At 50.5% G+C, this 27,880-nt stretch overlaps 2 protein-coding genes across 3 annotated transcripts; both read right to left on the reverse strand.

Annotated features, from left to right (window-relative positions):
* Positions 1-3,697: 3,697 nt before the first annotated feature.
* LOC309842767 (glutathione S-transferase Mu 1) lies at positions 3,698-8,872 on the reverse strand. The gene is made up of 8 exons (XM_082687491.1): positions 8,693-8,872; positions 8,317-8,392; positions 7,799-7,863; positions 7,418-7,499; positions 7,220-7,320; positions 6,390-6,485; positions 6,191-6,301; positions 3,698-4,192 (listed from the first exon to the last, which is right to left on the reverse strand). The coding sequence occupies exons 1-8, from the start codon at positions 8,726-8,728 to the stop codon at positions 4,103-4,105; spliced, it is 657 nt and encodes a 218-aa protein (XP_082543617.1). The 5' UTR covers positions 8,729-8,872; the 3' UTR covers positions 3,698-4,102.
* A 3,213-nt stretch (positions 8,873-12,085) lies between these two features.
* Positions 12,086-18,651, reverse strand: LOC309842766 (glutathione S-transferase Mu 1). Of its 2 annotated transcripts, none has more exons than XM_082687490.1 (8): positions 18,541-18,651; positions 18,108-18,183; positions 17,595-17,659; positions 17,214-17,295; positions 17,016-17,116; positions 16,162-16,257; positions 15,934-16,075; positions 12,086-13,803 (listed from the first exon to the last, which is right to left on the reverse strand). In XM_082687490.1, the coding sequence occupies exons 1-7, from the start codon at positions 18,574-18,576 to the stop codon at positions 15,953-15,955; spliced, it is 579 nt and encodes a 192-aa protein (XP_082543616.1). In that variant the 5' UTR covers positions 18,577-18,651; the 3' UTR covers positions 12,086-13,803; positions 15,934-15,952. The 2 variants fall into 2 exon arrangements, with proteins under 2 accessions (XP_082543616.1, XP_082543615.1); XM_082687489.1 differs by having other exon boundaries at positions 15,965-16,075; positions 18,541-18,647.
* Between the last annotated feature and the right edge of the window lie 9,229 nt (positions 18,652-27,880).

The following is a 27,880-nucleotide window of genomic DNA, read 5'->3' on the forward strand; positions in this document are numbered from 1 at the left end:
AGAGGAAGGCACACACTAGATGGTGTATGGGCCCCGTCATCAGATGCCAAAACATCCCAAATCTTGGGGCCTCTGCTAGATCCTAGCCACAGTAAAATAATCTTTCTTGGTGGCCTCAGTTTGAAGTAGATACATTCTACTACTCCTACCCCTGGACTTTAAAATGTACTATTTTACCTTTTACGATTTTGACCATGTTTAAAAAATTGCTTTCATTTACAACTATCTTTGTTATCATATCTTCCTCCTTTTAAAGGACTGCATTATTTCGTTCTTTTCTTCAATAATCATCTTTTCCTTCTTCCCTCTCTCCCTTCCTTTCTTTTTCTCTTCTTTCTTTCTTTCTTTCTAAGTAAACTCTACCCGAGACATGGGGCTCAGACTCATGACCCTGAGATCAAGAGTCACATTCTCTGGGGCGCCTGGGTGGCTCAGAGGGTTAAGCCGCTGACTTCAGCTCAGGTCATGATCTCAGGGTCCTGGGATCGAGTCCCACATCGGGCTCCCTGCTCGGCAGGGAGCCTGCTTCCCTCTCTCTCTGTGATCTCTCTCTGTTAAATAAATAAATAAAATAAAATAAAATAAAAAGAGTCACATTGTCTACCGACTGAGCCAATCAGGGTAACATTTAAGGTTTTGTATACCTATTCCCTTTTCTTTTCTTTTTTTAAAGATTTTGTTTATTTATTTGACAGACAGAGATCACAAGTAGACAGAGAGAGACAGGCAGAGAGAGAGAGGGAAGCAGGCTCCTTGCTGAGCAGAGCCCAATGTAGGGCTCCATCCCAGGATCCTGAGGTCATGACCTGAGCCAAAGGCAGAGGCTTTAACACCCTGAGCCACCCAGGCGCCCCTAGCTATGCCCTTTTAATTTGAGCTTCTGGGTCATGAGTCAGGGAACTCTGGCCACCTGTGTTTGAATTTGTGTTGGATTACAGGCTCATCCAATTCATTTATGTATTATCCATGGCTGCCTTCACCCTAGATTGGGGGGGGGGGGTCCATCCAGATACTACGACCATTGGTTGACCCATGGGCTGGACCCCAGCAATCAGAAAGTCTTCATTCCCCATCCCTAACAGGTGCATTCCATTGCCTTCCCTGTTCCGCAAAGCTGCCCTGAGGATGAGCCTTCAGATACTGATGTGATGCTGAGACCATCCGTATGGCACCTGTGACTGGACCCAGTTAAGTCCTCTCTATCAACTTTTTTCAGAATCAGCAGATAGGGGCGCCTGGGTGGCTCAGTGGGTTAAGCTGCTGCCTTCGGCTCAGGTCATGATCTCAGGGTCCTGGGATCGAGTCCCACATCTGCTCAGCAGGGAGTCTGCTTCCTCCTCTCTCTGCCTGCTTCTCTGCCTACTTCTCTACCTACGTGTAATCTCTGTCTGTCAAATAAATAAATAAAATCTAAAAAAAAAAAAAATCAGCAGATGGGTATGGAGATCTCCTCATCACATGACAAATTCCCATGCTTAGTAAACAGGCCACCTATCAAACTGGAATCACCTGCCTCTGTCCCTGCCTGCCCTCCTATACACAGAACGGTCTCAAATCACACCTGGCAAGCTGCTGAGGAACTTGCAAACTGACAATTTACCTTGCAAACTTGCATTGCAGTTTACAGTGCCAGGGGGTAACTGTGACCAAGACTGCAGGGCCCACAAAGCCAAAAACATGCCCGATCTAGACTCTCACAGAAAAGAACCGGCCAACTCCACTTCTAGATCTGGATCTATTTTATTCGACCTAATAGTTTTGTTCTCTCTGCTTATCTTTTAACTTAATGTCACTTCTAATGTCTATTACTTCTTTCCTTTTTATTCTCATCCCTTTTTGTTCTATTGAGATACATTTGTTAACCAAGAGGTAGAGCTGAAATAAGACAAAAGCATGTATTTGGGGTCTCAGAGTTTAATTCAGGGAGTGCAGATGTGGGTAGCAACCCAAATTGTGTTCCTTTAGGGAACAAAAGTCAAAGATGTTAAAAGACATTTGTATGGGGGAGCCTGGGTGTCTCAGTCGGCTCTTGGTTTCAGCTCAGGTCATGATCTCAGGTCATATTAAACCCCATGTGGTCACGGCTGCACATGCTCAGTAGGGAGTCAGTGTCCCCTCTCCCTCCCCCTCTACCCCACCCCCACTGCCCCCACACACACTCTCTCTCTGTCTAAAATAAATAAAAAATCTTTTATTTATTTATTTTTTTAACATTTTTTTTTAAAGATTTTATTTATGTATTTGACAGACAGAGATCACAAGCAGGCAGAGAGGCAGGCATTTGTATGTGTTATTTACAAAGAACTGTGACTTGTGTGGGTGGCAGAAAACTAATCTTAACCGAATATAATTGGTTTGCTAAGGCCATTACTAAGCAAGATCTCTCTCTCTCTTTTTTTTTCCTGGCACCAGAGTTTAGGACTTTTAATTTGTTCCAAAGTTGCTGAAGCAAAAATCATGATAAAACATTCTGCTTTCGGGGTGCCTGGGTGGCTTAGTGGGTTAAGCCTCTGCCTTCGGCTCAGGTCATGATCTCAGTGTCCTGGAATCGAGCCCTGCATTGGGCTCTCTGCTCAGTGGAAAGCCTGCTTCCCCCCTCTCTCTCTGCCTGCCTCTTTGCCTGCTTGTGATCTCTGTCTATCAAATAAATAAATAAGATCTTTAAAAAAATAAAAAATAAAGGTTAAAAAAAAGTTCTGCTTTCCTTTACACCCCCAACACAAAAACAAAAACAGGGGCGCCTGGGTGGCTCAGTGGGTTAAAGCCTCTGCTTTTGGCTCAGGTCGTGATCCCAGGGGCCTGCCTTTGGCTCAGGTCATGATCTCAGGGTCCTGGGATAGAGTCCCACATCGGGCTCTCTGCTCAGCAGGGAGCCTGCTTCCCCCTCTCTCTGCCTGCCTCTCTGCCTACTTGTGATCTCTGTCTGTCAAATAAATAAATAAAATCTTAAAAAAACAAACAAACAAAAAAACCCCAAAACTCTTTGTAGGAAAAAAATGGTATTGCACATGGGAAGAAACAATATAAATTCAAGGCTTATAGATAAGGATTATCTAGTCAAAACCAACAGGGGACCCCCCTGAAATGTTATCTATAGGAAGTTCCAAAGAAAGTTGCAGGTATTTGGGCAGAGTCCTTGGAATATTTGTAGTGTGGCCCAGTTCAAAGTTCACAGTTTCATTAATGAGGATGTCCATCTCCTTAATAGCCTCCTGGCTGCTTCGGAAAACTCCTCAACATTAGTGATTTTATTTCCTTTCACCTTTCATAATGGAACAGGCGGCACGGAGGAAGGGTTTCCAAGGCAGGGCTAACACCCAGGGAAGGGAGACAGCGTGCAGTTGGCCAGGATCCCACACTATCAGTGGACTGCCCAAGCCCAAAGAGCCCCCAGACAGCCACACATAGAGCTTCTGCAAGCTTTCAGGACACACTCCAGGAATACTGCATTAAGGAGGGACCCAGGCACGGAAGGGCCTCCCTGGTTCTGTAGAGACCCCATGCTCAGGCACAGAAGTATATGAAATAGACAGAAATAAGCAAGAATCCTTATAATCCTACATATCCCCTTTCTTGGCACCTCACACACATCCCGGTCCACTGAGCTGGTATAACAGACACTGGAAAAGGGAACGCCATGTCCCCAGACACATGTGGCCCTGACTCCAAAGACCAGAACAGAAGAACACAAGCCAGGTCAGAGTGAGTAAGGCTTTACTGCAGATCATACAGGGCTGGGCAGGACCACCCTGGGACAGCCGGGCCTGGGACCCCGGGTCACACGGGGATTTGGGGCAGTGCTGGGGGGCTTGGGGATGAGCTCCCTAGGCCAGGAGAGGGAACAGCGACTGCCAATTGAAGAATGCTCCAGTTGGTTTTAGTGCAGGAGGGATAACACTGGTGGGGGAGGAAATTTGCTGAAGTAGAGAGCTACGGCAAAGGGTCCGGATGAAGACAGGGTTGGGAAGGAGCAAGGGGACTGACGGGTATTTCATGGGAACAAAGGAATGCACCAAAGGACAGAGAGGCAAGACTGCTGTTCGGGGACACACACCGAGCACAGCTCTGGCATCTCCTCGCTGGCATCTCCTCCCACTTGGCCCTACTTGTTGCCCCACATGGCAACCTTTAGAAACAGAGGGCCTGGGAGGAAGCGGCTGGACTTCATGTAGGCAGAGATCTTCTTCAGGCCCTGAGGGTGGAAAAAGAAGGTCATATCTCTGGTCTGCTACCGCACAGAGGCAACCTGAGGTCAGGACTATTCCTCGTGAGGTCAGCGCTGACACATGGCACATTTTACCTGCGGTCCCCTGCTCTGGGACGTCACCCCTTCCAGTTCTCTGTAACTAATGGGACACGTGACTAAGATAAAAGACTCCACCTGGAGCCTCAGATCCCCCAGACATGATGATGGGTGTGGAACCCCCACCAACCACCCTACAAGACACGTACCACTATCACCATCCAGCAGAAGGGAAGCAGAGGCCCAGGTGGCTTCAGCGGCCACCTCAGGCTCCCAGGCTCCCAGGTGGGAAGGGCTGGAGGGCAGCTGGCTCTCTTGCCAGGGCTGGGCTCCTCCTGCTGGCCTCTTTCCTCCCCTGCCCTCCAGCAGACCCAGTCCCTTCCGGATCACAGACATCCGCCGGTTGCAGAGGGAGCTTCCTGGCTTCTCAGGGTTCGCCACACAGGGAACCCCAGCAGAACAGAGGCCTCAGAATGTGCCCATGCAGCCTGCAGGGGACACCTGACCTCACCCAGTGACTCAGCAAAACCTGTATGAAGGGGGAGAGGCTGGGAGCATGAAGTCAGGCCAGGCCACACTCTCAATTACTCCTCTTAAAGGTGAAGGTCCAACTGACTGGCCTGACTGAACCCAATGTCATGGGCACCAACTACCTCGTCCCCCGCCCTGTTGCAGCCAATGGGGCATGTGGCTCTCAGGGGTGTCTGAGCACCATCGTCCCAACACACCATGGGCCCAGTGAATTCTAAAGTGTTTGAAGATCCTGGCACTGCCTAGACCCAGGGGCCACAGAGTGTAGCCCACAGCCATCCTCTGTCCCTCCTGCTAGTTATTCCCGGAGCTTTGGCATCAAGCCCAAGGCCAGTCACCCAGAGAAGAACCAGCCCAAAAAGCGCATCTCTTGCTGAGGAATGCAGAAGACAAACATACTGCAGGCCGAAACTCCCGTTGGACAAATGCCTCCGGCCCCACAATGCTCACAAAGCACAGTCTGCTGCCCTCCAATGAGGAACGAAGGGACCAGTGCCATCAGCTGAGGTCCAGCCCCTGCTCCTTCAGCACCCACCCAGCCCTACACACCACACATGGCTGGGTGTTCCTCGAGTTCTCTGTGTGCTCTGAGCTCCGGAACGGTGGCTCCAGGCCCAGGTTGCCCTGGCGTCCCCACTGTGCCTGACACAGAGCCTCACACCCGGGAGAAGATCCGATCGGCCAACAGGACTGGAAAGAAATGGCCTGCCCCATCCCTGACCCAGGATCTCCATTGATGGGAAAGAAAAAGGGCATGGACACAGGGAGGTAAGGAAGGGGCCCGGCACAGAAGCCTCAAGACAGATTCCCTCCACAGGGGCCCCACCTAGGCACTCACAGCCCAGGACAAACAACATTCCTGGGGATGTCAGGCATCCCCATGCGGGGATCGGACTGCTGCAAAGCTGCATGGGGAACCCCAGGAAATGCCTCTGTGCCCCTCTATGTACTGTCATCCCTACCACAGCTCTGCTCTCCTAACGCCAGCTCCACGCACACTCCTGAACCTCTACTATGTCCCCAGAGTCCTGAGCTCTGTGACCCAGCGGAGTAAAGAAACTGAGCTTCCTTCTGGCCCAGGAAAAGGACAGCCATGGACTGCTAGCTACAGAAGCCATTGGCTGAGTCAGAGCCCAGCACACACTGAATCAGCTCTGTGACCTTCAGCAAATGGTTTCTCCTCTCAGACTCAGTTTCCACACCAGTAAATAACAGGTGGTAAGTTTTGCACCATGTAGGAATGTGGTAAAGATTAATTTTGCACCAAGTATGTAAGATCCTGAGCACATATCACGATATAGCAAAGCCTCAATCAATGCTACTTATTCTTTATTTTACAAAGAGGATGAAGAGAGCATCAAGTGAAAGGAGGGAAGACAGGAGAGATATAAATAGTACAAAGGATAAGGGAATCACCTCAAAGCGGGCCACAAACTCCTTCAGGTTCGGGAATGCATCCAGGCACTTGGGCTCAAACATACGCAGTATATCAAGCAGGTCATAAGCCAGGAAATCCACATAAGTGAGCTAAAGAAAGGCAAAGAACAGTGATCACCTAACTCTGAACCTGGGGAAACCCACAGCTTCCCACCCCCCCCCCAAACCTTCCCCTTACCTTCTCCCCAGCAAACCAAGGCCTCGTCCCCAGAAACTGTGAGTAGAGCTTCATCTTGTCAGGGAGGCCCTCCAGGTACCCAGGCTTCAGTTTCTCCTGAGGCACAGAACAGCCATCACCACCCTCAGACTCAGACTCCCCTGGCAGAGAGGCAGGTGTTCCCCGGGCTGTGCCTGACCCCCAGCTGCCAGAGGTGAGCGGCCCTGGCCCCCCTCTGGAGGGGGCATCATTGCCCAGGCGATGATTTCTCCAAACTGTGTTCAGCAGATCCTACTGAGTCCCACCTCCCACCTGTGGGAGGCTGTGGGAAGGCAGAGAACCCCACCTTGCTGTCCCTAGATCTGTCACCACTCATCTCCAAGAGGCAATGAAGTGATCAGTTGAAATGGCCTGGGGAAACAAGTCCCCACTTCTGCCTGCTGGGGGGCAGATAGGAGCGGCCCTTGAACAGCCCCTGGAAAGGTGTGGAGTTTGAGAGACAGAGGAGAGAGAAGTACAAAGCCATATCTCCCTGCTCTGCTTGCTGGCCAGTTGTGCTCAGGCCCGGGGCTGTCAGGAAGACAATGCTGAGCAAACAAAGTAAACACACTATCCAGCAACAGAATTTCCACCCTGGGCACTGACTCTACCCTAAGATTAGTACTCTAAGGAACTGAGTCACAGTGTTCATCGGATGCCTTGAGATATGACGGTCACTCTGGTGAAAGTATAGGGAGTGGCTTGGAAATCAGTCACTCCTCGGGGTGCACGTGACAATGAGATGCAGTGTAGATGGCACACAAGAGTCCAGCTGCCTTCAAAACCCTGTCCATCCCATCCCTGGGACTCACAAAGTCAGGGTTGTAGCAGATCCTGGCAAAGTATATGCGATTGTCCATAACCTCATTCTCTAAAATGTCCATGCGAATCTTCTCCTCTTCTGTCTCCCCACCTACAGCCAACACAACAGACTCTCAACATCAGCATCCCACCCAGGCAGGCCCAGGGGCACCCCACCATTCCCCACATCCCCACCCCAGCCCACTCACATAAGTTGTGTTTGCGGGCAATGTAGCGAAGGATGGCGTTGCTCTGGGTGATCTTGTGAGCCCCATCAATTAAGTAGGGCAGCTATAAGGACAACACGGGCAGGTGGGTAGGCCACGGGCTCCCCGACACCCCCTCCCTTAAAAAAGGGGAGACACGAAACCTGTCACTCACACGGCCTGCCCCTGCTAGCCGCTTAATCAATCCACTGTAAAATGGAGGAATGAGCTGGAACAGAGAGCATGGGGGACAGGCAGGGACAAGAACCAAGAAGCAGAGAAGCTAGCAGAAGCTGGCAAATCGGGTCACCTCAGAGCTGGGAAAGCAGGCAGTGTAGACACCCTTCTCACTTGCCCCACATCGTCAGCACCCCCTGCACCTACATTGGGGAAGTCCAGGCCCAGCTTGAATTTTTCATTCAGCCACTGGCTTCTGTCATAGTCCGGAGCTGTGGTGGAGAAGATGGAGTGAAACAAACCCCCCCAGAGCCCACTCTCATTGGGTCTGGGGAGGGGGTTGAGGGTTGGAGGGCGCCCACCAAGGATCAGTGGCCAAGACTCCAAGAGGGGGATCTGGAATCGAAAACACCAAGTCTCACAGTCCAGTTGTGGGGGCAAAGAACACTTTTAATGTTCTAGAACCTGCATGAATTGGTTTAAAAAATGTTTATGCAAGCCCTAAAAGGAACCCATCCCAAACCCCATACAGGGGGTCCAGCAATGCCCTCTCATGTCCTGCCTCCTAAGGCCAGCTGCACCTGGGAGGAGTTAGGGAAAGGGCAGGCCCTGCTCCAGCTGGGGGAGGGCGGCAGAGGGAGCTGCAGGTGGCCAGGGCATGGGGTGCTGGGTACCAGATCAGCAGGAATAGGGCAAAAGTCAAACTGCGAAGTGGATGCCATTACCAGCCCCCATGGTGTACTTCTTCTCCTCGTAGGGTGAGTCTGTGTACTCCAGGAGCAGGCGGATCGCGTGAGCAAGCTGCCAGAGACGCCCAAGGAGGAGGTCAAAGGAAGAAGTCCTGCCTTGCTGCCTCCCACTGCACCAGGTAACCTCACAGACCCAGCCCCCGCCACCCGTGGGCACGTGAGCGCGCGCGCGCGCGCACACACACACACACACACATACGCAGGAACGCGCCCACAGGCTGGCAGATCGCTAGAAAGGACTGAGTTGCAGGGAGCTCCAAAGGGGCCTTCAGGTAGAAAGGGTCCTCAGGGCGCAGCACTTCCTGCCGCCGTGCGCCTCCATCCCACCCAGCAGGGCAGCCCCTTTGCTCACCCCGCGAATGTCCCAATAACCCAAGATCATGACCATGGCGCTGGCTTTTGAGCGGAGTGCGAGGACTTCGCGAAGCTGTGCTGCCAATTTATCCGCGGAGGAAGGGTGGGCGGGGCCTAAAGGGACCTCCCCTCTCTCGGCCCCGCCCCCACGACGCGCCGGAGGCCGGGCCACCCGCTGGACGCACAGACCTAAGGAGGCTCCCTCTATCAGTCCGCAGCCGCTGGGGGCGGGGCCGCCTCTGAACGTCGCTGGCCACAGGCGCTCCTGTTCCCCGCCGCCCCCTGGCTCACCGCGCAATCCAGAGCTCTCTTTCTAGATCTGGAACCGGAGAGGGCGCTTGGAGATGCGCTTAAGTCACACACACACAAAAAAACACAGGTCTGCTCTTCCCCGCTAAACATCTCTCCCCTTCGCCCTTGGTCGGCCTAGATCCTGCCAGCTCCGGGAGTCTGCCAAAGTTAAGGCCAAAGAGCTATATCCCTCAAATCCGGAATTCAGGCCAGTCTGAAAATTCCTCCCAGGACAAGCCCCAGAGAACACACCATCCGTGGGTGGGAACTACCGCCCAGGACGAGGTCCAGAGAAATGGAACCCTGGTGTCAGTGTTTCCTTCACGGCCTGGGGAGCCCCAGTCCTTCAGTCCCCTGGCTGAGACCCCTGAGCTCAAGTGGAAATGAATCAATGACCCTTAGGACCCAAGTTGTGAATGGAAACCCTAGCCAAGGGCAGGGTTAGGAGGTGCAGTCCCGGAAATGCCCTGCCAGTCAGCGAGATGTCCCCACGTGGCCAGGACAGTGACACGGAGCTGATGGTGTCACACACAGAATGTGACTAAAAGAGGGAGGGGAATCCTCTGCCTGGCCAGTCACCCATCCTGCCACAGAGGGCAGACAGAGGGGGTAGCCTGCAGGAGGGTGGAGGTTTCCCCACAGGATCACAGTCTGACTGGCCCCCAGCAGACCCTCAGCCCTCTAGTCCACGCATTCTGGCCTGACCCTGACTTCCCACCCACATGTGATTTTCTGTGGCTCAGGCAGGTTCAGGCGGCCTCTCAGGTTCTTCTGTGATCTGTGACAATATCCTACTGGCCAACTTTCTCCAAAGGCAGGAGACTATTTGAAACTAGGTGAGTAGGACAGACTTGGCACGTGGCTCATTTCCCTTTGTATAAAGGGTATTGCAAGGCTGCGGGGATGTGTGAAAACGGAAGAAGGGAACTTTAAAAAACAAATGGGTTTACAGTTAAAGCACAGAAAAATGCATTACCGAAGCTTAAAATAGGTAACACTATGTTAGGACAGCAAGGAGTGAACCCAGTCTTGGCATAAGGATTTCCAAGCACCGTGATCGACAGTGCAGTGGGGAAAGAAGACACAGAGGCCTCAGCTGATCACTATTCAATCTCAGAAGTCAGAGGTCTGTCCATCCGTGCCACGCTGGGGAGCTGTGGGGGTGTCACCTGAGCCCAGCAGAGCTCAGCCCCTGCTGCATGTGCTCCCCACAATTCACCCCTGCCAATCCCCAGTGTTCCAGGTCTGGGTCCAGGCTCAGGAAGTAGCCTTTGGGGTCAAGGTGAATTCTGGGTGTGTTTGGCCACAGGAAGGAGATGGGGGCCAAGTGCCTAAGCATGAGCTGGCCTCTAGGTGGGTCTGTTTTCATAATACATTAAGGAGTTGTCACTTTGACTTCTTTACATCTTGAGCCTAGAACAGCAAACATCACTAAATTCCACTGAGACATTACATTTTTGAAGCTAAACAAGAAGCAGGGTAAGAACCTGTAAAATAATAGAACAGACATTGGTCCCCTGGCCCTCGTCCATGCTGTCACCCGGTAGGCACGTCGAAGAAGACAATCCTGGCCATGAACGATTAGAAGGCCCAAGGGAAGTGCCAAGAAAGATGCCTTCAACTATGGGGCACATTTCCTGTGGAAACACCCAGATCACTGAGAGGCAGAGAGGAAGAATATGGGGAAAAGAGACGACACCTGGCAGGGAAGGACCCTGAGGAGACGGGAGATGCGCCCAGAGCTCCCAAGGCCCCTTCCGAAGAAAGAGGACAGTTCTGCAGAAGGAGGAGGAGGAGGGCTCACCGAGGGGCACAGGGCCCAAAGGACCAGAGCAGTGGATGCTGGCACTGGTGCAAGGCATCGGGGAGCAGTGGGGAGCAGGGAAGCTGGAGAGTGGCTTGAAGGGAGGGAATGTGGCCAGTGGTTGCCTGGAGAAAGTCGGTCTCAGTGTTGTCAGGTCTTCTGGACATATATGTGTTCTCTACTGATTTAAATTATTGAAAATTTGAATATTTTTAAGAACACATCCAGTTTGGAAGTCTGGTCTCTGGTATGGCTTCTGAACAGCGCTCTGCAATTCCTTCAGGTTCCGCAGCTGACATTTTGTCCTCTCAAGGTAAAGGAGCAGAAGTCCTACATAAAATAGCCTCAGGATTTATAACTACATATCAGTAATAAATGCCAAGCTAACTAGAATTTAAATAAAAATTTGGAAGAAAAAGAAATAAATCCGAAGAAAAAAAAGACAGAAATGCCAAAGTACAGTGAAAATACCGTACATCATGGTAATATTTTTAAGTCATTAATATTATATGTAAATTCAGGCAATCCAGGGTGCAAGAATACTACTTAATCTAAAAATAAGAGAATAAAGAGAACCATTTACAAGATGATGTCACACTGGAACTTAGAAAGAAAATATTCTATGGGCTTATCTTATTTTGTATAAGGAAAGACAACTAGGGCCTCCAAAATTTAGGAAAGGAATGGCATTCGAGGTGAAACATTTAGAGCAAGACCCAGAAGAAAAACACTGAAGTAGAAATCATTCCGCTCGTGAAACCTTTAGTTAATTCTCTGATACCGTGGAGCAAACACAAATACAGCAAACATGTTAAAAGAAAGAAAAGCTCTGAATCATGTAGTAAGAACCTAGTGAAGAAAAAAAATAACCCATAGGACACTTGTTTGTCAGGAATTTTCTAAGGAACTTTCCAAGCTTTCACAAAGGACATGGGTTCCAGAGCTTGTCATAAGCCGCACTCAGGTATGGCATGAGAACCTTAACTTGGAAAGGACACAGGTGGGGCGGACTCTGCCTCCCAGTCACTTGGCGCCTAAATTCTACTACTAGGGACCACAGCTTGGAGAACAGAATATGAAGTTTTTGGTACAAATGCCTTTGTGCTCCTGCAGAACTGATTGAGAAAAGGACAGAGGAGGGAGGAGAGGGACGAGAGAGCAAATGTGGAAAAGTTCACGTCTGGGGTACACAGGACTCTTTCACACTACTCTCCTTTTCTAGAAGTCTGATGTAGCCATACTTAAGAAACAACACATTGATAGCATTATCCAGGACATACAGACCTACATATATTCTTTTTTTTTTTTTTAAGATTTTATTCATACATTTGAGACAGTACGGAGAGAGTGAGAGAGCATGAGCAGGGGGAGAGGAAGAGGGAGAGGGAGAAGCAGGCACCCCGCTGAATCAGGAGCCCAAGAGGTGGGGCTCAATCCCAGGATCCAGAGATCATGACCTGAGTGGAAGGCAGACAGATGCTTAACTACCTGGGCCACCCAGCCACTCCTGGACCTACATATATTCTTTGCCAAAATCCAAGTTTCATCAAGGAAGACCTACCCTAACTACTTGTAGCACTCTGATGTCTTAAGATTTTTTTTTTTTTTTTTTAATGACAGTCTCCATCCCCTAATGACTTGTGTTCAACCAAAGGTGATTTCACCCCTTGGGGGACATTTGGTAATGTCTGTAGACATAGCTGACTGTCACGACCAGGGCAGGCTGCTGCCATCTAGCGGGGCATGGGTTGGGAACGCTGGCAAACTCCAGGCTTCGCACAGCACAATGGCACTGACGAAGAATTCTGCACTCAACAGGTCGGAAGTGCCAAGGGGAAGAAACCCTAGCTTGATCCTGGGTTGAAAACCACAATTGGACAAACACTGTCCCAGCAATGCCAGCAACTGAAAGGAGACCAGCTGGCAGAGGGCTGTCTCTAAGAGGACAGTCTTACCCTGGGGGCAGGCACAGCAGGCCCCAGGCTGCAGATCAGGGTCAGAAGGATGACAGGTGACAGACAGGAAGACAGGGACTGCACTGGGCAGCCTGGGTCTGGGGCCTGCAGGGCGTAACTCCGGCTGTCAGACAGCAAGCCCCTCCAAGCTCTCCGCCCATTGTTCAGGGTCAGGCAGCCCTGAGTCCTGGGCCAGGATAGTAATTCTTCTGGAGCCTTGGGGGCAAGCTGGGACACGAAGAACTGAATTTATTTTTCAAATGCATCTACCGTGACTGAGAAGGTTGTACGCACAGTTCCTACAATTAAAGGCCGGCTCTTGAGGTCTACACTGGGACTGACTCTGGTTCTCACGGCCAGATGGCACGGCCAAATGTGGAGTCTAGAAGCACGCCATGGACTGCCTTAAACATGAACATCCAGGGAGGAGTCCTTGTGCAAACAGATCTGTTCCCCCAGTTTCCTTGCCATACTGGCCTCCCAGGAACACTCATAGACCTCAGATGGGCAAAATATATAGGCAGATGAAGGCCCCTTAGAGCCATAATATGGTGACAATGGTCAAGGAGCTGTACCAATGAGAAAGGTGGTCTCTTCCCTCCAGCCTTCCTCTCAGCCAGGCCTGCACCCCAGTCTTCACGCAATGCCTGGGGAACTCAGGCAGAGCCCGAGGGCCAGGGATGCGGTCGGACTCCACACACAGAACCAGCACTCAGGGAAGAAAAGTGTGCAGGAAGGATCATGTCTGCAGGGCACTCGGGTGAAGAAAGGTGGGGTGCTGTTCACCTTTAAAGGCCCTAGACAAATTTGCATTGGGGCCCAATAAGGCTGAATGCGAGTTACCAGAAAGAACAGGAGGGGAAGAAGCAAGATCGCTGGTTCCAGGGATTCAGGGTGGTCCAGCTGTGCTCCGGGGCACGGCCCAACAACACAGCACTGCTTCTTGCCAGCAGCTACCCTCACTCAGTCCTACTTGCTGCCCCACACAGCAAGCTTTGAGTATATCGGGTGTGGGAGGAAGCGGCTGGATTTCATGTAGGCAGAGATTTTCTTCAGGCCCTGAGGGTGGAAAAAGAAGGTCCAATGTCAGGGTCTGCTGCCTCACTGGCATTCATGCAGCCCCACTGAGGTACACCAAGTTTGGGACGCTTCCTTGTGAAGTCAGCGATGACACACAGCACAGTCTGCCAGCGGTCCCCTGCTCTGGGACATCACCCCTTCCAGTTCTCTGTAACTAATGGGACACCTGACTAAAATACAAGACTCCACCTGGAGCCTTAAATCCCACAGACACGATGATGGGTGTGGAACCCCCACCAACCACCCTACAAGACACGTACCACTATCACCATCCAGCAGAAGGGAAGCAGAGGCCCAGGTGGCTTCAGCGGCCACCTCAGGCTCCCAGGCTCCCAGGTGGGAAGGGCTGGAGGGCAGCTGGCTCTCTTGCCAGGGCTGGGCTCCTCCTGCTGGCCTCTTTCCTCCCCTGCCCTCCAGCAGACCCTGTCCCTTCCGGACCACAGACATCCCCCGGTTGCAGAGGGAGCTTCCTGGCTTCTCAGGGTTCGCCACACAGGGAACCCCAGCAGAACAGAGGCCTCAGAATGTGCCCATGCAGCCTGCAGGGGAGGCCAGACCTCACCCAGTGACTCAGCAAAACCTGTATGAAGGGGGAGAGGCTGGGAGCATGAAGTCAGGCCAGGCCACACTCTCAATTACTCCTCTTAAAGGTGAAGGTCCAACTGACTGGCCTGACTGAACCCAATGTCATGGGCACCAACTACCTCGTCCCCCGCCCTGTTGCAGCCAATGGGGCATGTGGCTCTCAGGGGTGTCTGAGCACCATCGTCCCAGCACACCATGGGCCCAGTGAATTCTAAAGTGTTTGAAGATCCTGGCACTGCCTAGACCCAGGGGCCACAGAGTGTAGCCCACAGCCATCCTCTGTCCCTCCTGCTAGCTATTCCTGGAGCTTTCGCATCAAGCCCAAGGCCAATCACCCAGAGAAGAACCAGCCCAAAAAGCGCATCTCTTGCTGAAGAATGCAGAAGACAAACATACTGCAGGCTGAAACTCCCGTTGGACAAATGCCTCCGGCCCCACAACGCTCACAAAGCACAGTCCGCTGCCCTCCAATGAGGAACGAAGGGACCAGTGCCATCAGCTGAGGTCCAGCCCCTGCTCCTTCAGCACCCACCCAGCCCCACACACCACACATGGCTGGGTGTTCCTGAGTTCTCTGAGTGCTCTGAGTCCCAGAACGGTGGTTTTAGGCCCGGGTCGCCTGGCGTCCCAGCTGTGCCCGACACAGAGGCTCACACCCGGGAGAAGATCTGATCGGCCAACAGGACTGGAAAGAAATGGCCTGCCCCATCCCTGACTCAGGATCTCAGCTCATGGGAAAGAAGGGCATGAACACAGGGAGGTAAGGAAGGGGCCCGGCACAGAAGCCTCAAGACAGACTCCCTCCATAGGGGCCCCACCTAGACACTCACAGCCGAGGACCAACAACATTCCTGGGAATGTCAGGGCATCCCCAAACGGGGATCGGACTGCTGAAAGCTTCCCGGGGATACCTAGGAAATGCCTTCTGTGCCCTTCTATGTACTGTCATCCCTACCACAGCTCTGCTCTCCTAATGCCAGCTCCACGCACAACCCTGAGCATTGGCTACGTCCCTAGGGTCCTGATCTCTGTGACCCAGACCTGAATGGACCCATGGTGTACTGGTCCAGGAAAGGGAGAGCCGCTCTCTGGTGTCTACAGCAAGCAGTCACTACCGGAGAGCCCAGGACAGCCGGCCCTGCCTCTGCGACCCTGACACATGACTTCTCCTTTCTGCCTCAATGCTCTAATCTGTACTGTACGGCAGGTAACATATCTGCTGTGTAAGAATGCCATCAAGATTTCACTTCACACACTCTATGTCAGCTGTGAGCCCAGATCCTGGTGTAAGCAAACCCTCAGTAAATGCTACTTGGTGTGGGGCATCTGGGAGCTCAGGAGCCTTGGCGTCCAGACTCTGCTTCACTGGAGGGTCTGCTTGAGGCTTTAATATCCCTCTCGCTCAGCCCCCTGTACCCCTCTATCTCTCTCCAAATAAATAAACAAATCTTCCTTAACGTGCTACTTATTCTTTGTTTTCGCTGTAAGGTAGGAAAGTATTAGAGAAAAGAGAGGACAGAAGACCTGTCATCAGTGAGGAGGCTCAGGGAATCACCTCAACTCGGGCCATGAACTCCTTTAGGTTCGGGAATGCTTCCAATGACTTCGGCTCAAATATTCGGTGCAGGTCAAGGATGTCATAAGCCAGAAAATCCACATAAGTGAGCTAAAGAAAAGCAAAGAACAGTGAGCACCTAACCTTGAACCTGGGGAAAACCATAGCTTCCCACCCCCCCAAAGCCTTCCCCTTACCTTCTCCCCAGCAAACCAAGGCCTCGTCCCCAGAAACTGTGAGTAGAGCTTCATCTTGTCAGGGAGGCCCTCCAGGTACCCAGGCTTCAGTTTCTCCTGAGGCACAGAACAGCCGTCACCATCCTCAGACTCAGACTCCCCTGGCAGAGAGGCAGGTGTTCCCCGGGCTGTGCCTGACCCCCAGCTGCCAGAGGTGAGCGGCTCTGGCCCCCCTCTGGAGGGGGCATCATTGCCCAGGCGATGATTTCTCCAAACTGTGTTCAGCAGATCCTACTGAGTCCCACCTCCCACCTGTGGGAGGCTGTGGGAAGGCAGAGAACCCCACCTTGCTGTCCCTAGATCTGTCACCACTCATCTCCAAGAGGCAATGAAGTGATCAGTTGAAATGGCCTGGGGAAACAAGTCCCCACTTCTGCCTGCTGGGGGGCAGATAGGAGCGGCCCTTGAACAGCCCCTGGAAAGGTGTGGAGTTTGAGAGACAGAGGAGAGGGAGGTAAAAAGCCATATCTCCCTGCTCTGCTTGCTGGCCAGTTGTGCTCAGGCCCGGGGCTGTCAGGAAGACAGTGCTGAGCAAACAAGCAACTGCCCAGTAACTGAATTTCCAACCAAGCTGGAATGCTTCCAGAGATTTGGGCTCCAATACGGGGAGCAGTTGGACTCTTCTTAAGATTAGCAAGAACTGAGGCAGAGTTTCATCCCATGCATTGTCACTGCAGTGACAGTATAGGGACTGGCTTGGGGGAAAAGTAGCTGCACGGGGTTCAAATGGCAAATAGATACAAAGTTGAGGGGACACAAGAGTCCAGTGTCCTGTCCAAAGCCTGTCCATCCCAGCTCCCGGGGATGGGACTCACAAAGTCAGGGCTATAGCAGACCCTGGCCAGCTCATTGGAGGTGTCCATAGCTTGGTTCTCCAAAATGTCCACACGAATCTTCTCCTCTTCTGTCTCCCCACCTACAGCCAACACAACAGACACTCACCCTCAGGATCCCACCCAGGCAGGCCCAGGGGCACCCCACCTTTCCCCGCATCCCCACCCCAGCCCACTCACATAAGTTGTGTTTGCGGGCAATGTAGCGAAGGATGGCGTTGCTCTGGGTGATCTTGTGAGCCCCATCAATTAAGTAGGGCAGCTATAAGGACAACACGGGCAGGTGGGTAGGCCACGGGCTCCCCGACACCCCCTCCCTTAAAAAAGGGGAGACACGAAACCTGGCACTCACACGGCCTGCCCCTGCTAGCCGCTTAATCAATCCACTGTAAAATGGAGGAATGAGCTGGAACAGAGAGCATGGGGGACAGGCAGGGACAAGAACCAAGAAGCAGAGAAGCTAGCAGAAGCTGGCAAATCGGGTCACCTCAGAGCTGGGAAAGCAGGCAGTGTAGACACCCTTCTCACTTGCCCCACATCGTCAGCACCCCCTGCACCTACATTGGGGAAGTCCAGACCCAGCTTGAATTTTTCATTCAGCCACTGGCTTCTGTCATAGTCCGGAGCTGTGGTGGAGAAGATGGAGTGAAACAACCCCCCCCCCAGAGCCCACTCTCATTGGGTCTGGGGAGGGGGTTGGGGGTTGGAGGCCGCCCACCAAGGATAGTGGTCAAGCTCTCCAAAAGGGGAATCTGAGACACTAAATCTCACAGTCCGGGTTTGGGGGCAAAGAAGGCTTAAAAGGCTCTGGAACCTGCGTGAGTAAGCTTACAGAATGTTTATGCAAGCCCTAAAAGGAACCCATCCCAAATCCCATACAGGGGGTCCAGCAATGCCCTCTCGTGTCCTGCCTCCTAAGGCCAGCTGCACCTGGAAGGAGTTAGGGAAAGGGCAGGCCCTGCTCCAGCTAGGGGAGGGCGGCAGAGGGAGCTGCAGGTGGCCAGGGCATAGGGTTCAGGGGACCAGAACAGCAGGAATAGGGCAAAAGTCAGACTGCAAGGTGGATGCTATTACCGTCCCCCATGGTGTACTTCTTCTCCTCGTAGGGTGAGTCTGTGTACTCCAGGAGCAGGCGGATAGCGTGAGCAAGCTGCCAGAGATGCCCAAGGTCAGAGATGGAAGTCCTGACTCGGTGCCTTTAACAGCTGCAGGTACCCTCCCAGACGCCAGGGCCCCCACCCGCGAGCACACGCACATACATTCATCCGCACCGCCTCCTCATCTCCCTGCTGCCTTCCCACACCCCCGCCACCCCCACCCCCCCGCCCCGCCACACACACACAGGGGATTCAGAAACGGGCCCACCTGAGAAGGGCAGACCGCTGGAAAGGACTGAACTTCAGCCAGTCCTGAGCAGGAACATTCTGGTTGTATTGGTGTCTACCACACAGCACTTCCTGCCCCCGTTCATCTCCTTCCCACCCAGCGCCGCGGTTCCCTCGCTCACCCCGCGGATGTCCCAATAACCCAAGATCACGGCCATGGTCTGCAAGCGCTTGGTGGTCTCAGCGTAATGCCTAGGCCGAACTAGGCTGAAATTTCATCGGGGGCGGGGCCTAGTTGCCCCGCCCCGGCCAGCCTCCACCACCCGAGGCTCTGGGCGCCAGAGCTGTGCCAAGAGACGCGCTCCATCCGCCGCCGCCGGGCGGATGCAGGAGGGGCGTAGTGAGGAATGACCTCCTGGCCTCGGGCGCCCCGGATTCCCCGACAGCCCGCGGCTCCCTGTCCTGTACGAAGCTCTCTCTCCAGGTCTGGGAGCTGGCGGGGCGCTCGGAGGCGAGCCTGAATCACAGAAAGCGCACACTCTTCTCCCTGGGCATCACTCCGCCTCGCCCCTATGCTGCCCAGATCTCAGGGATGAGATCTCTGGCTGCCAAAATAAAGCCAAAGAGTGGTGTCCTTCAAACCGGGAGTGTAAAGCAGCGCCTGTCCGGGGAAGCCCAGGTCTCAGGCCAGTCTGAAAATTCCTCCCAGGAGGAGCCCCAGAGAACACACTATCGGTGGTGGGTGGGAACTACCGCCCAGGATGAGGGCCAGAGAAATGGAACCCTGGTCTCAGTGTTTCCTTCAGGGCCTGCGGTGCCTCAGCCCTTCGGTCACATGGCTGAGACCCTTTAGCTCAAGCGGAAATGAATCAATGACCCTTGAGACTGAAGTTGTGAATGTAAATCCAGAACCAGTCCTAGCCAAGGGCAGGGTTAGGAGGTGCAGTCCCAGAGATGCCCCGCCAGTCAGCAGGATGTCCCTACATGGCCAGGACAGTGACACGGAGTTGATGGTGTCACACACAGAATGTGACTGAAGGGGGAAGGGGAGTACTCTGCCTGGCCAGTCACCCGTCCTGCCACAGAGGGGGTGGCCTGCAGGATCACAGTCTGGCTGGCCCCCAGCAGACCCTCAGTCCTCTAGTGCACGCATTCTGGCCTGACCCTGGCTTCCCATCCATGTGTGCTTTTCTGTGGCTCAGGGAGGCTCAGGTGGCCTCTCAGGTTCTTCTGTGATCTGTGATCTGTGACAACAATGTCCTACTGGCCAACTTTCTTCCCTGAAGGCAGGAGACTATTTCAAACTAGGCGAGTAGGGCAGAGCTTGGCCCCGTGGTTCATTTCCCTTTGTATAAAGGATATTGCAAGGCTTCGTGGATGTGTGAAAACATCCACACAGGCTTGGATGGGAGGGTTCTCTAGAATCTTAAAAGGATTTAGGTGAGGGAGGTCTATCCCAGAGAGGTTGGGCTACATGGATCCAGGCCCCTCCTGTTAGGTAAACATGTTGCTATGCTCTTGATTTGCCCCTTTGTTGAAAGTCCTAACCCTACTAGCTCTTCACTCAACAAACATTTCAGTACCTCTACATGCTGGACTCTATGTTTGATTCTGAGAATGAAAGAAAAAATTCCAACCATCAAGAACCTGTGCTAGGCATGGGGTGCAACTGACAAACTCAGCTTTTCATTTCATTTCATTTTAATGAGTTTAATTTTTAAAACTGATACTCTGGGGCTTCTGGGTGGCTCATAGGGTTAAGCCTCTGTCTTTGGCTCAGGTCATGATCTCAGGTCCTACGATCAAGGCCCTCATTGGGCTCTCTACTCAGCAGGGAACCACTCCCTGACCCCACCCCACCCCCTGCCTGCCTCTCTGCCTACTTGTGATCTGTCACATATATAAATAAAATCTTTAAAAATAAAATAAAATAAAACTGATGCTCCATTTGGGTATAAAAAGCATTAAGGTGTGTTTGGGACATGCTGGGTATGTGAATCAATTTTTTTCAAGTGTAAATATTTTGAAATCTAGACACAGTTCAAATATTTCCAGTGAAAATTTAGGGTCCAATTTGAGATATGCTCTAAGTATAAAGTAGACATCACATTTCAAAAACTTAAGGGGGGAGGGAGGGGAGAAGCTTGTAAAATATTTCATTAATGATTTTTAAATTGATTTACATGTAGAAATTATAATATTTTGGATTTATAGGGTTAAATAAAATAGAATACTAAAGTTACTTTTTTTTTTCTCTTTGTACTTGTTAATGTGGCTATTAGAACACTTAAAATTACACAGATAGCCAGAATATTTCCACTAGATGGTGTTGGTCTAGAGCAAGAGGAGGTCAACAAGGAGCCACCTGGTATGGCAGTGCTGGGAAGTGGTCCTGGATCCCACAAAAAGGATTTTCCTCAGGGTCTCCCGACACAGCAGGCGGGTATCAAATGCCAAAGCTCAGCTCTGTTAAAGCCATCCTCTGAGGGGCCCCAAAAGTGTAGTCTGGGTTCAGAAGGAGAATTTCATGTCATGTGGACCTTACCACAATTTTTTAAGTGTGGTCTGAAGACTCGCTCTCTGAAAGGCAGTTTTTGTTTTGTTTTTTTTTTTTTTTAATGTATCTTCTTTTTTTTTTTTTTAAGATTTGTTATTTATTTATTTGACAAAGAGATCACAAGTAGGCAGAGAGAGAGGCGGAAGCAGGCTCCCTTTTGTGGGACTTGACCCCTGAGGCTCTCAGACATCTCTACAAACAGAACCAGCAGAAGGGATTAAGACCCCCTGGCTTGGGGTGCCTGGGTGGCTCAGTCGGTTGAGTGGATCAGGTCATGGTCCCAGGGTCCTGCTCAGCGGAGAGTCTGGTTCTCCCTCTCCCTCTGCCTGCCTGTGCTCTCTATCTCTCTGTCAAACGGATAAAGAAAAAAATAAATAAATAAATAAAGACACACACACACACACACACACACACACACACACACACCGCTACTGCTGATGGCTCTTACAAAAGGAATTCAAATACTTCTGTGTCCCTTCCCAGAGTATTTATTATAGATCTTTGACAAAGAAAGAACCTCAGGTATTTTCAGTCCCCTTGCTTTTGGGGAGGTCCCATCAGAGAAGCAGGAGAAAGCTATGGCTCTGGGGCAGGAAGAAGGAAGGGAATCTTGACTGGCTGTCACCTACAGGTGACACAGGGCCCATCCTGAGGAAGGGACTAGGTCCTCTGCCTCAGCCAGCTGCCCACGGGGTTCCAGGGAGGCCTGGAAAGAGATAACTGGCATTCCAGCCCCGCGGATGGATAGAGCCAGCCGTGGACTGCCCATGCTCGTCAAGAATGGCTTCTTGGGGGGGGGGGGGGGGGTGAGTGGGTGGAGTGGTGTCAGCAGGGCAGAGCGGCCAGTGAAGGGTGGCAGTCCTTATTGCAGTGGATCCTAAAACCCTTCCTTAGAAGGATGTTGCAAAGGATAGTGCCTTGAAACATGTCATTGGATTTTTCCCTTGTGGATATGTTTGGTATTCATTACATTTTGTGGGAGCAGGAAACGTTCTTCTAAGGGGTTATTCCTGGAACAGGTGGCTTTCCCCAAGCCACTGGTTCACTTTTTCACTTTTATTTTTTCCAGGCACAGAATTACCCAACAAATTGTACTTCACTCTCGCCCTGAGTTCTAGGCAAGTCATAGCCAAATTCTGTCATCTGGAAAGAAAACAGGATCTCATGATGTTCATTCTGGGTAAATTTGGGCCCTGACTCACTGCTGTTTCTTGTCTCTTTACTTCATTTTCCCCCCGATTCACTCACTTTCTACAATTTTGTATATCTTTTTATAAGACTTTTGGGGAAAAAAAAAAAGAATGAGAGAGAGCAAGACCAGAGTAGGAGAGAGACAGTCATGGGCATCTGAGAAGTGTACTTATTGTAAAAAAAAAAGCAACGGGCCTGAACAGTCACCATCAGACACAGCATTGCTTTACTATCTGGGCCGAGAATTTTATTTTTTATTTTTTGTAAGGATTTTATTTATTTATTTGACAGACAGAGATCACAAGTAGGCAGAGAGACAGGCAGAAGCAGGTTCCTTGCTGAGCAGAAAGCCCAATGTGGGCGCTGGATCCCAGGACCCTAAATTCATGACCTGAGTGGAAGGCAGAGGCTTAACCCACTGAGCCACCCAGGCACCCCAAGGGCTGAGAATTTTAAATGACCATGATGGACACTGTCACTGCCCTCCAACAAAAGACCATGAGAAATGCAGAGAAGTAGGAAGTTGGCTTTATTGGTCCTTGAAGCCAAGTAGAACGCGCAGAAAACCAGAGTGTCTCAGGAAGAGAGTGTGAGAAGAACCTCATCAGAATATCCGGGTTCTGCTTGGGTGATGTGAGGAAGGGTCCTAGGAAGGGGGTGGTGGGGGACTGTCAGAGAGTTGGGAGAGTTCTATGGTTGGGTATCTTGTCACAGTGCCCTTTTGTTTGTGATTAGGTAAAATCATAAAGTGGTCTTGTTTTGTTTTTTTTTTGTGGTCTCAGAGTAACTGGGATGACTTGTCCAGTAGGGGAATAGAATGAAGAGGTACAAATTCCAGTTATCAAAAAATATGTCACGGAAATAAAAAGTACAGTATAGGGAATACGGTCAGGAACGTTGTAATAATGTATGGTGACGATTGGTACCTACGCTTCTCATGGTGAGCATTTCCCAAAGTATATTAAATGTCAGGTCACTATGTTGTATGACTGAGAGTAATGTAATATTGTATGTGGACTATACTTTAAGTTTTAAAAATAAATAAGCAAACAAGAGAAGAACAGGGTTCTATTGGATCTGAGCAGCTTGCAACGACACCGAGGTCTACACTCCATGCACACTCTTCTGAGATAGCAGGGGCTACTTTCTTTGTTTCTCAGTTTCCCACCCCACCTTTGGGCCAATGACAAAGTCAGACCCCAAGACATTAATTTATGAAATCCAGATTTCTCCCAATGCTGACATTTTCCTAAGGTCAGAAGAGTGTGCATGGAGCATGGTTTATAGTTAAACCAGAGCTCATTTTTTCCTTCTCCCTCAGTTATAGGATGAGTGGTTGAACGGTCAGTATGACAGTGGCTGTGCAGTAGCATTGAAGGGCATGAGGCATTGGACAACTGTAAAATCAGCTATTAACAGAAACAAAATGACTATTGGTCCTAACAATTGGTCTCCAAGCCAAAAGGCACAGTGCTGATTTCCTTTTCAAGGAAGCAAAGGAATTAAGTTATCCTCTTTTTAATAGGTTTGATGTGATTCGGTTTTGAATTAACATAATGTTAATCTCGATCCAAAGTCTTGAGCAGAAGCTGTCCACTTCTGAAGCAGCATCTTCTAGAAGGTTCCTAAGAATCTCAGTTTAAGATTTCCAATAGAGTGGACGTGCAGTCCTCAGGAGGAAGTGTTGTCTATCTTTTGAGCTGGTAAATATTAACCTGAGGATCAATACTTTGCAATTCTAATGTTGGGTCAGTTAATAGGATACTAAGATCCTCGAAGCTCAAGGGCAGTTTAACTCAGGTGTCTTTTCCAGAACAGACTGTTCTGCTGTTGATCACAGGTGAGTGGTTTGGAAAGGTAGCTCAGACCTGTTAATGATAAAGCTAGAGGTATTGTCTGAGTCCCTTGTAGAACGGAATCGTATTTCAATCAAATCCTGTAATAGGCTAGAATCTGAGCTTGGTGGGGCGGGATTTTCAAACACATGAACCAACCTTTTATTGATTTATAAGGGTATAACCTTGAGTCCCAGTGGGGGTTGATCTTATACACATTAAAACTAATGGTAGTATTTTAGGCCGTGGAATTTAAGGAAACTTTGTTAAGTTCAGCTTTTAGGATTCCATTAGTTCTATTTTTCCTAGGACTATGGATGACAAGAATAGCAAAAGTTTTGAGATAAAAGGCAAACTTTATAGAGTTTCTTAATACCAGTACCAGTAAAATGAGTGTTTGTCATTACTAGAGAGACAAATGGAAATTTCTCAGGGTGGGAGACAAAATCAAGCAAAAAAAAAAAAAATTTTTTTTGTTTTTTCTCCAGTTAGCATCATAGCTCCCTGGCAAGAAAACTCTTTAATCTTCTGTGAGAAGAAAACAGAAAATAACCCAAACATATTTATAATCCATTGCTAGAGGAACTATACAAAGTCCATCTGCAAGTATGAAGGGCTCTCAAGACTTTGGTTCTTGTCCACATCCTACCTTGACATGATATTTTAAGACATTGTCAGCAGTGTGACATGTCTTAAAAATATCCTTGGCAATACTTTATAGTACGCCACTGATGTTGGTTTAACATTGTTGCTGGGGTATTTCTGCTATTATGAATAATACTGTGAAGCATCTTTACAAAACTCCATTTAAAAGCTCTTGGTTTGGGATGCCGAGGTGGCTCACTTGTTAAGCATCTGCCTTTAGCTCAGGTCATGATCCCAGGGTCTTGAGATCAAGCCCTGCATCGGGCTCCCTGCTCATTAGGAAGCCTTCTTCTCCCTCTCCCACTCCCCGTGCTTCTGTTCCCTCTCTTGCTGTGTCTCTCTCCGTCAAATAAATAAATCACATCTTAAAAAAATATATATTTGGTGCTACACATCAGCCATTCCAAGAGCACAAAATTCATCACTATGCAACTTTCCCCACTTCTGAATTTTTCCATTTTCCAATTTTCCAAATCAGGGATTTATCTATGACAGTAAAAAATAGCCCCTTTGTTGGGGCATCTGGGTGGTTCAGTCAGTGGAACATCTGACTCTTGATCTCAGCTCAGGTCTTGATCTCAGGGTTGTGAGTTCAAGCCCCACACTGGGTTCCATACTGGGTGTGGAACCTACTTGAATAAAAAAAAAAATTTTTTTTAAATCACTGAGAGAGTGGATCTTAAATGTCACCAGGGGACACCTAGATGCCTCAGTCAGTTAAGTGCCTAACTCTTGATTTGGGCTCAGGTCATGATCCCAGGGTCATGAGATTAAGCCCCATGTCAGGCTCCACACTCAGCATGAAGACTGCTTCTCCTTCTCCTTCCCATCCTCCCCTTCTCTCTCTCTCTCTCTCTCTCACTTGCTCTCAAATTTAAAAAAAAAGTTCTCAACACACACAGAAGAAATGGTAACTCTGTGAGATGATAGAGGTGTTCGTTTCCCTCATTGTGGCAACCGTTTCACAATCTATATCTGTATCAAACCGTCACGTTGTACACCTTAAAGTCCCACAGTGCTGTACACCTGTTTTATCTCAGTGAAGCTGGAGGGAAGGATCACAAGAAGGTCTCAGAACCATGGGCAGGAGGAAGAGGGGGAATCTGGAGGCAGCTTCTTACCCTGGCCTGAGTTCAAATCCTGACTTTGCCCTTTACCATCTGGGGCGAGTTACTCAATCTCCATGCACCTGCATCTCCTCTTCGGATTACCGTAGTACGTGCATGTCTCATACGGTTTGTTCATTCTCCAGATTTTTACCGAGCATCTAATTAATGTGCTCGGCACTCTTGTGAAATTCAGCAGTGACCAAAACAGACAAAAGTTCAGATTTGACAGAGCTTTCATTCAGTGGGAGTTGTTCGGGAGATTAAATCTGCTAAGACACAAGAAGCCCTTAGAAGCAGTGCCTTGTACGCAGTAAATGTTCAATAAATGGGCACCACCTTCACCCATGCCTGGCTCTGCTGGCCTCTAGCTGCGGGGCTCCCAGCAGCTGTCAGCATATTTGGTCCTATGGGTTCCCATCCAAGGTCCCTCAAGACTCTGTTGTTCTTTGAGAATTGATCCCACATTTGGCTGTGGACCTTCCACCTAATATCTCTGAGAACAACACAGCCTCTGCCCTAACCAAGGGCTCAACTCCTCAAACCCGCAGAGGCTGGAAATGGTCTTGTTCCTGCTTTTTGCCTGAGGGCACAGAAACCTAGCACCGCTCCTCAGCACCCTGGGACATCTCCTTCCCCTGGCCTCTGCTCCTGGACACCTTGAGGAGTGATAACTTCCCAGAAGCCAATTTAAGTGTGACCAAGTTGTTTAGGAAAGGGCACTGTTCCTCTTGAAAGAAGGGGCCCGTATGCATTTACTAATAATCCCCGCCGACAGTTCTTGAATGCCCGTCACATGTCTACTATACACACTTTCTCACTGAACTCTCTCTGAATGACATATTTCTTCCCCCATTTTATGGGTGAGGAAGCTGAGGCCCAGAGAAATGAACTAACCTGCCCAAGGACACACAGTAAGTCACCAAGGAACTTCTGGGACTGGCTTTACCCAGGACATCACACTGCCTACCAAAGGTTGCAGGGTGAAACCACAGGACGGAGGATCCAACGACGATCCAAGGCTGCTTCCAAACCCAGTGGGAGCTGACACTAGGCAGACTTGGCAAATAACCTAAGAGGCCCTCATATGCCCAGCACAGCAGATGTTTCTTAGATGGCTTTGTGCCTTTGTATTCATTATCGGCAAGAATCTCAACTTCTCTGGGGTGCCTGGGTGGCTCGGTTAAGCCTCTGCTTTTGGCTCTGGTCATGATCTCAGGGTCCTGGGATCAAGCCCCACATCAGGCTACCTGCTCAGCGGGGAGCCTGCTTCCCCCTCTCTCTCTGCCTGCCTCTCTGCCTACTTGTGATCTCTCTCTCTGTCAATAAATAAACAAAATCTTTAAGAAAAAAAAAAAAAAAAAAGAAACTCAACTTCCCAAGGCTAGATCTTATAAACACTTCAAGTGGTGTAAGCATAGCAACAGTTGTGTCAGAGAGAGAGACCATAAGTCAGAAAGAATGTGCTGGAAAGCTTCAGAGCAGTGCACCAGGGGTCAAAAACTTCACTGAGTTGCAAGAGGCCCCTTGCATTAAACCTCTGGGCTTTTGGACAACATGAGAAGATCAGTGGCATTCTGAATACAAACAAATACAAAGCAAGTATGCAGAGGAAGGATGGGACCAGGCACGCAAGGTAATGAGCTGGGTCTGGCAGGAGCACAAAGCAGGATATAGGCTGGGCCAGGACGCTGGCCATGTTCTTGCATGCATTCAGGAGGTCTGACCAGGAGCAGGGGAGAAGCAGGGGTCTCCAGGCAGCAATGCTGGTTGTGGTGCCAGTGGTGTGGTTCAGGATGCTCTGTCCCTGGTGGAGCATCAGGGGTTGGGGACCACCCCAGAGGAGGGTCTAGAGAGAGCTTGGGTCTCATTGGGCAAACTGAGACTCCAGGCTGACCCCAGCCTGGTTGAGAAGAGCCCTATAAACACGCGGCTCATGCCAAAGAGGTTGGGAGGGAAGGAAAAGCTGTGGCTTCCTGGCATGGAGGGGTCAGGACACCTCTCCCACCCCCGGGTGGAAACTTCAGCTAGGAGGCCAACTCCACCCACCACCTGCTGGGTGGGAACCTTCTCAGGTGGGGCCTGCCTCTCGCACTGGCCGACTCTGAAGGCAGAGGCAAGGCTACTGGTGCCGTAGCTGGGGGTGGCTGGGCCCAGAAATGTCTGCTCTCCCCTTTGAGCTCACCTC

The sequence above is a fragment of the Mustela nivalis genome, assembly GCF_964662115.1.
Source record: "Mustela nivalis genome assembly, chromosome: 10".
Classification (NCBI taxonomy): domain Eukaryota; kingdom Metazoa; phylum Chordata; class Mammalia; order Carnivora; family Mustelidae; genus Mustela; species Mustela nivalis.

Coding starts and splice junctions, on each gene's coding strand:
- LOC309842767 (XM_082687491.1), bottom strand. CDS start 8,728: ATGGTCATGATCTTGGGTTATTGGGACATTCGCGGG. Junction 7,500..7,798: donor TGGGCCTGGACTTCCCCAAT/GTAGGTGCAGGG, acceptor TTGTCCTTATAG/CTGCCCTACTTAATTGATGG. Junction 7,321..7,417: donor TGCCCGCAAACACAACTTAT/GTGAGTGGGCTG, acceptor TGTTGGCTGTAG/GTGGGGAGACAGAAGAGGAG.
- LOC309842766 (XM_082687489.1), bottom strand. CDS start 18,576: ATGGCCGTGATCTTGGGTTATTGGGACATCCGCGGG. Junction 18,184..18,540: donor GTTATTGGGACATCCGCGGG/GTGAGCGAGGGA, acceptor CATCTCTGGCAG/CTTGCTCACGCTATCCGCCT. Junction 17,660..18,107: donor GAAGTACACCATGGGGGACG/GTAATAGCATCC, acceptor TCTCCACCACAG/CTCCGGACTATGACAGAAGC.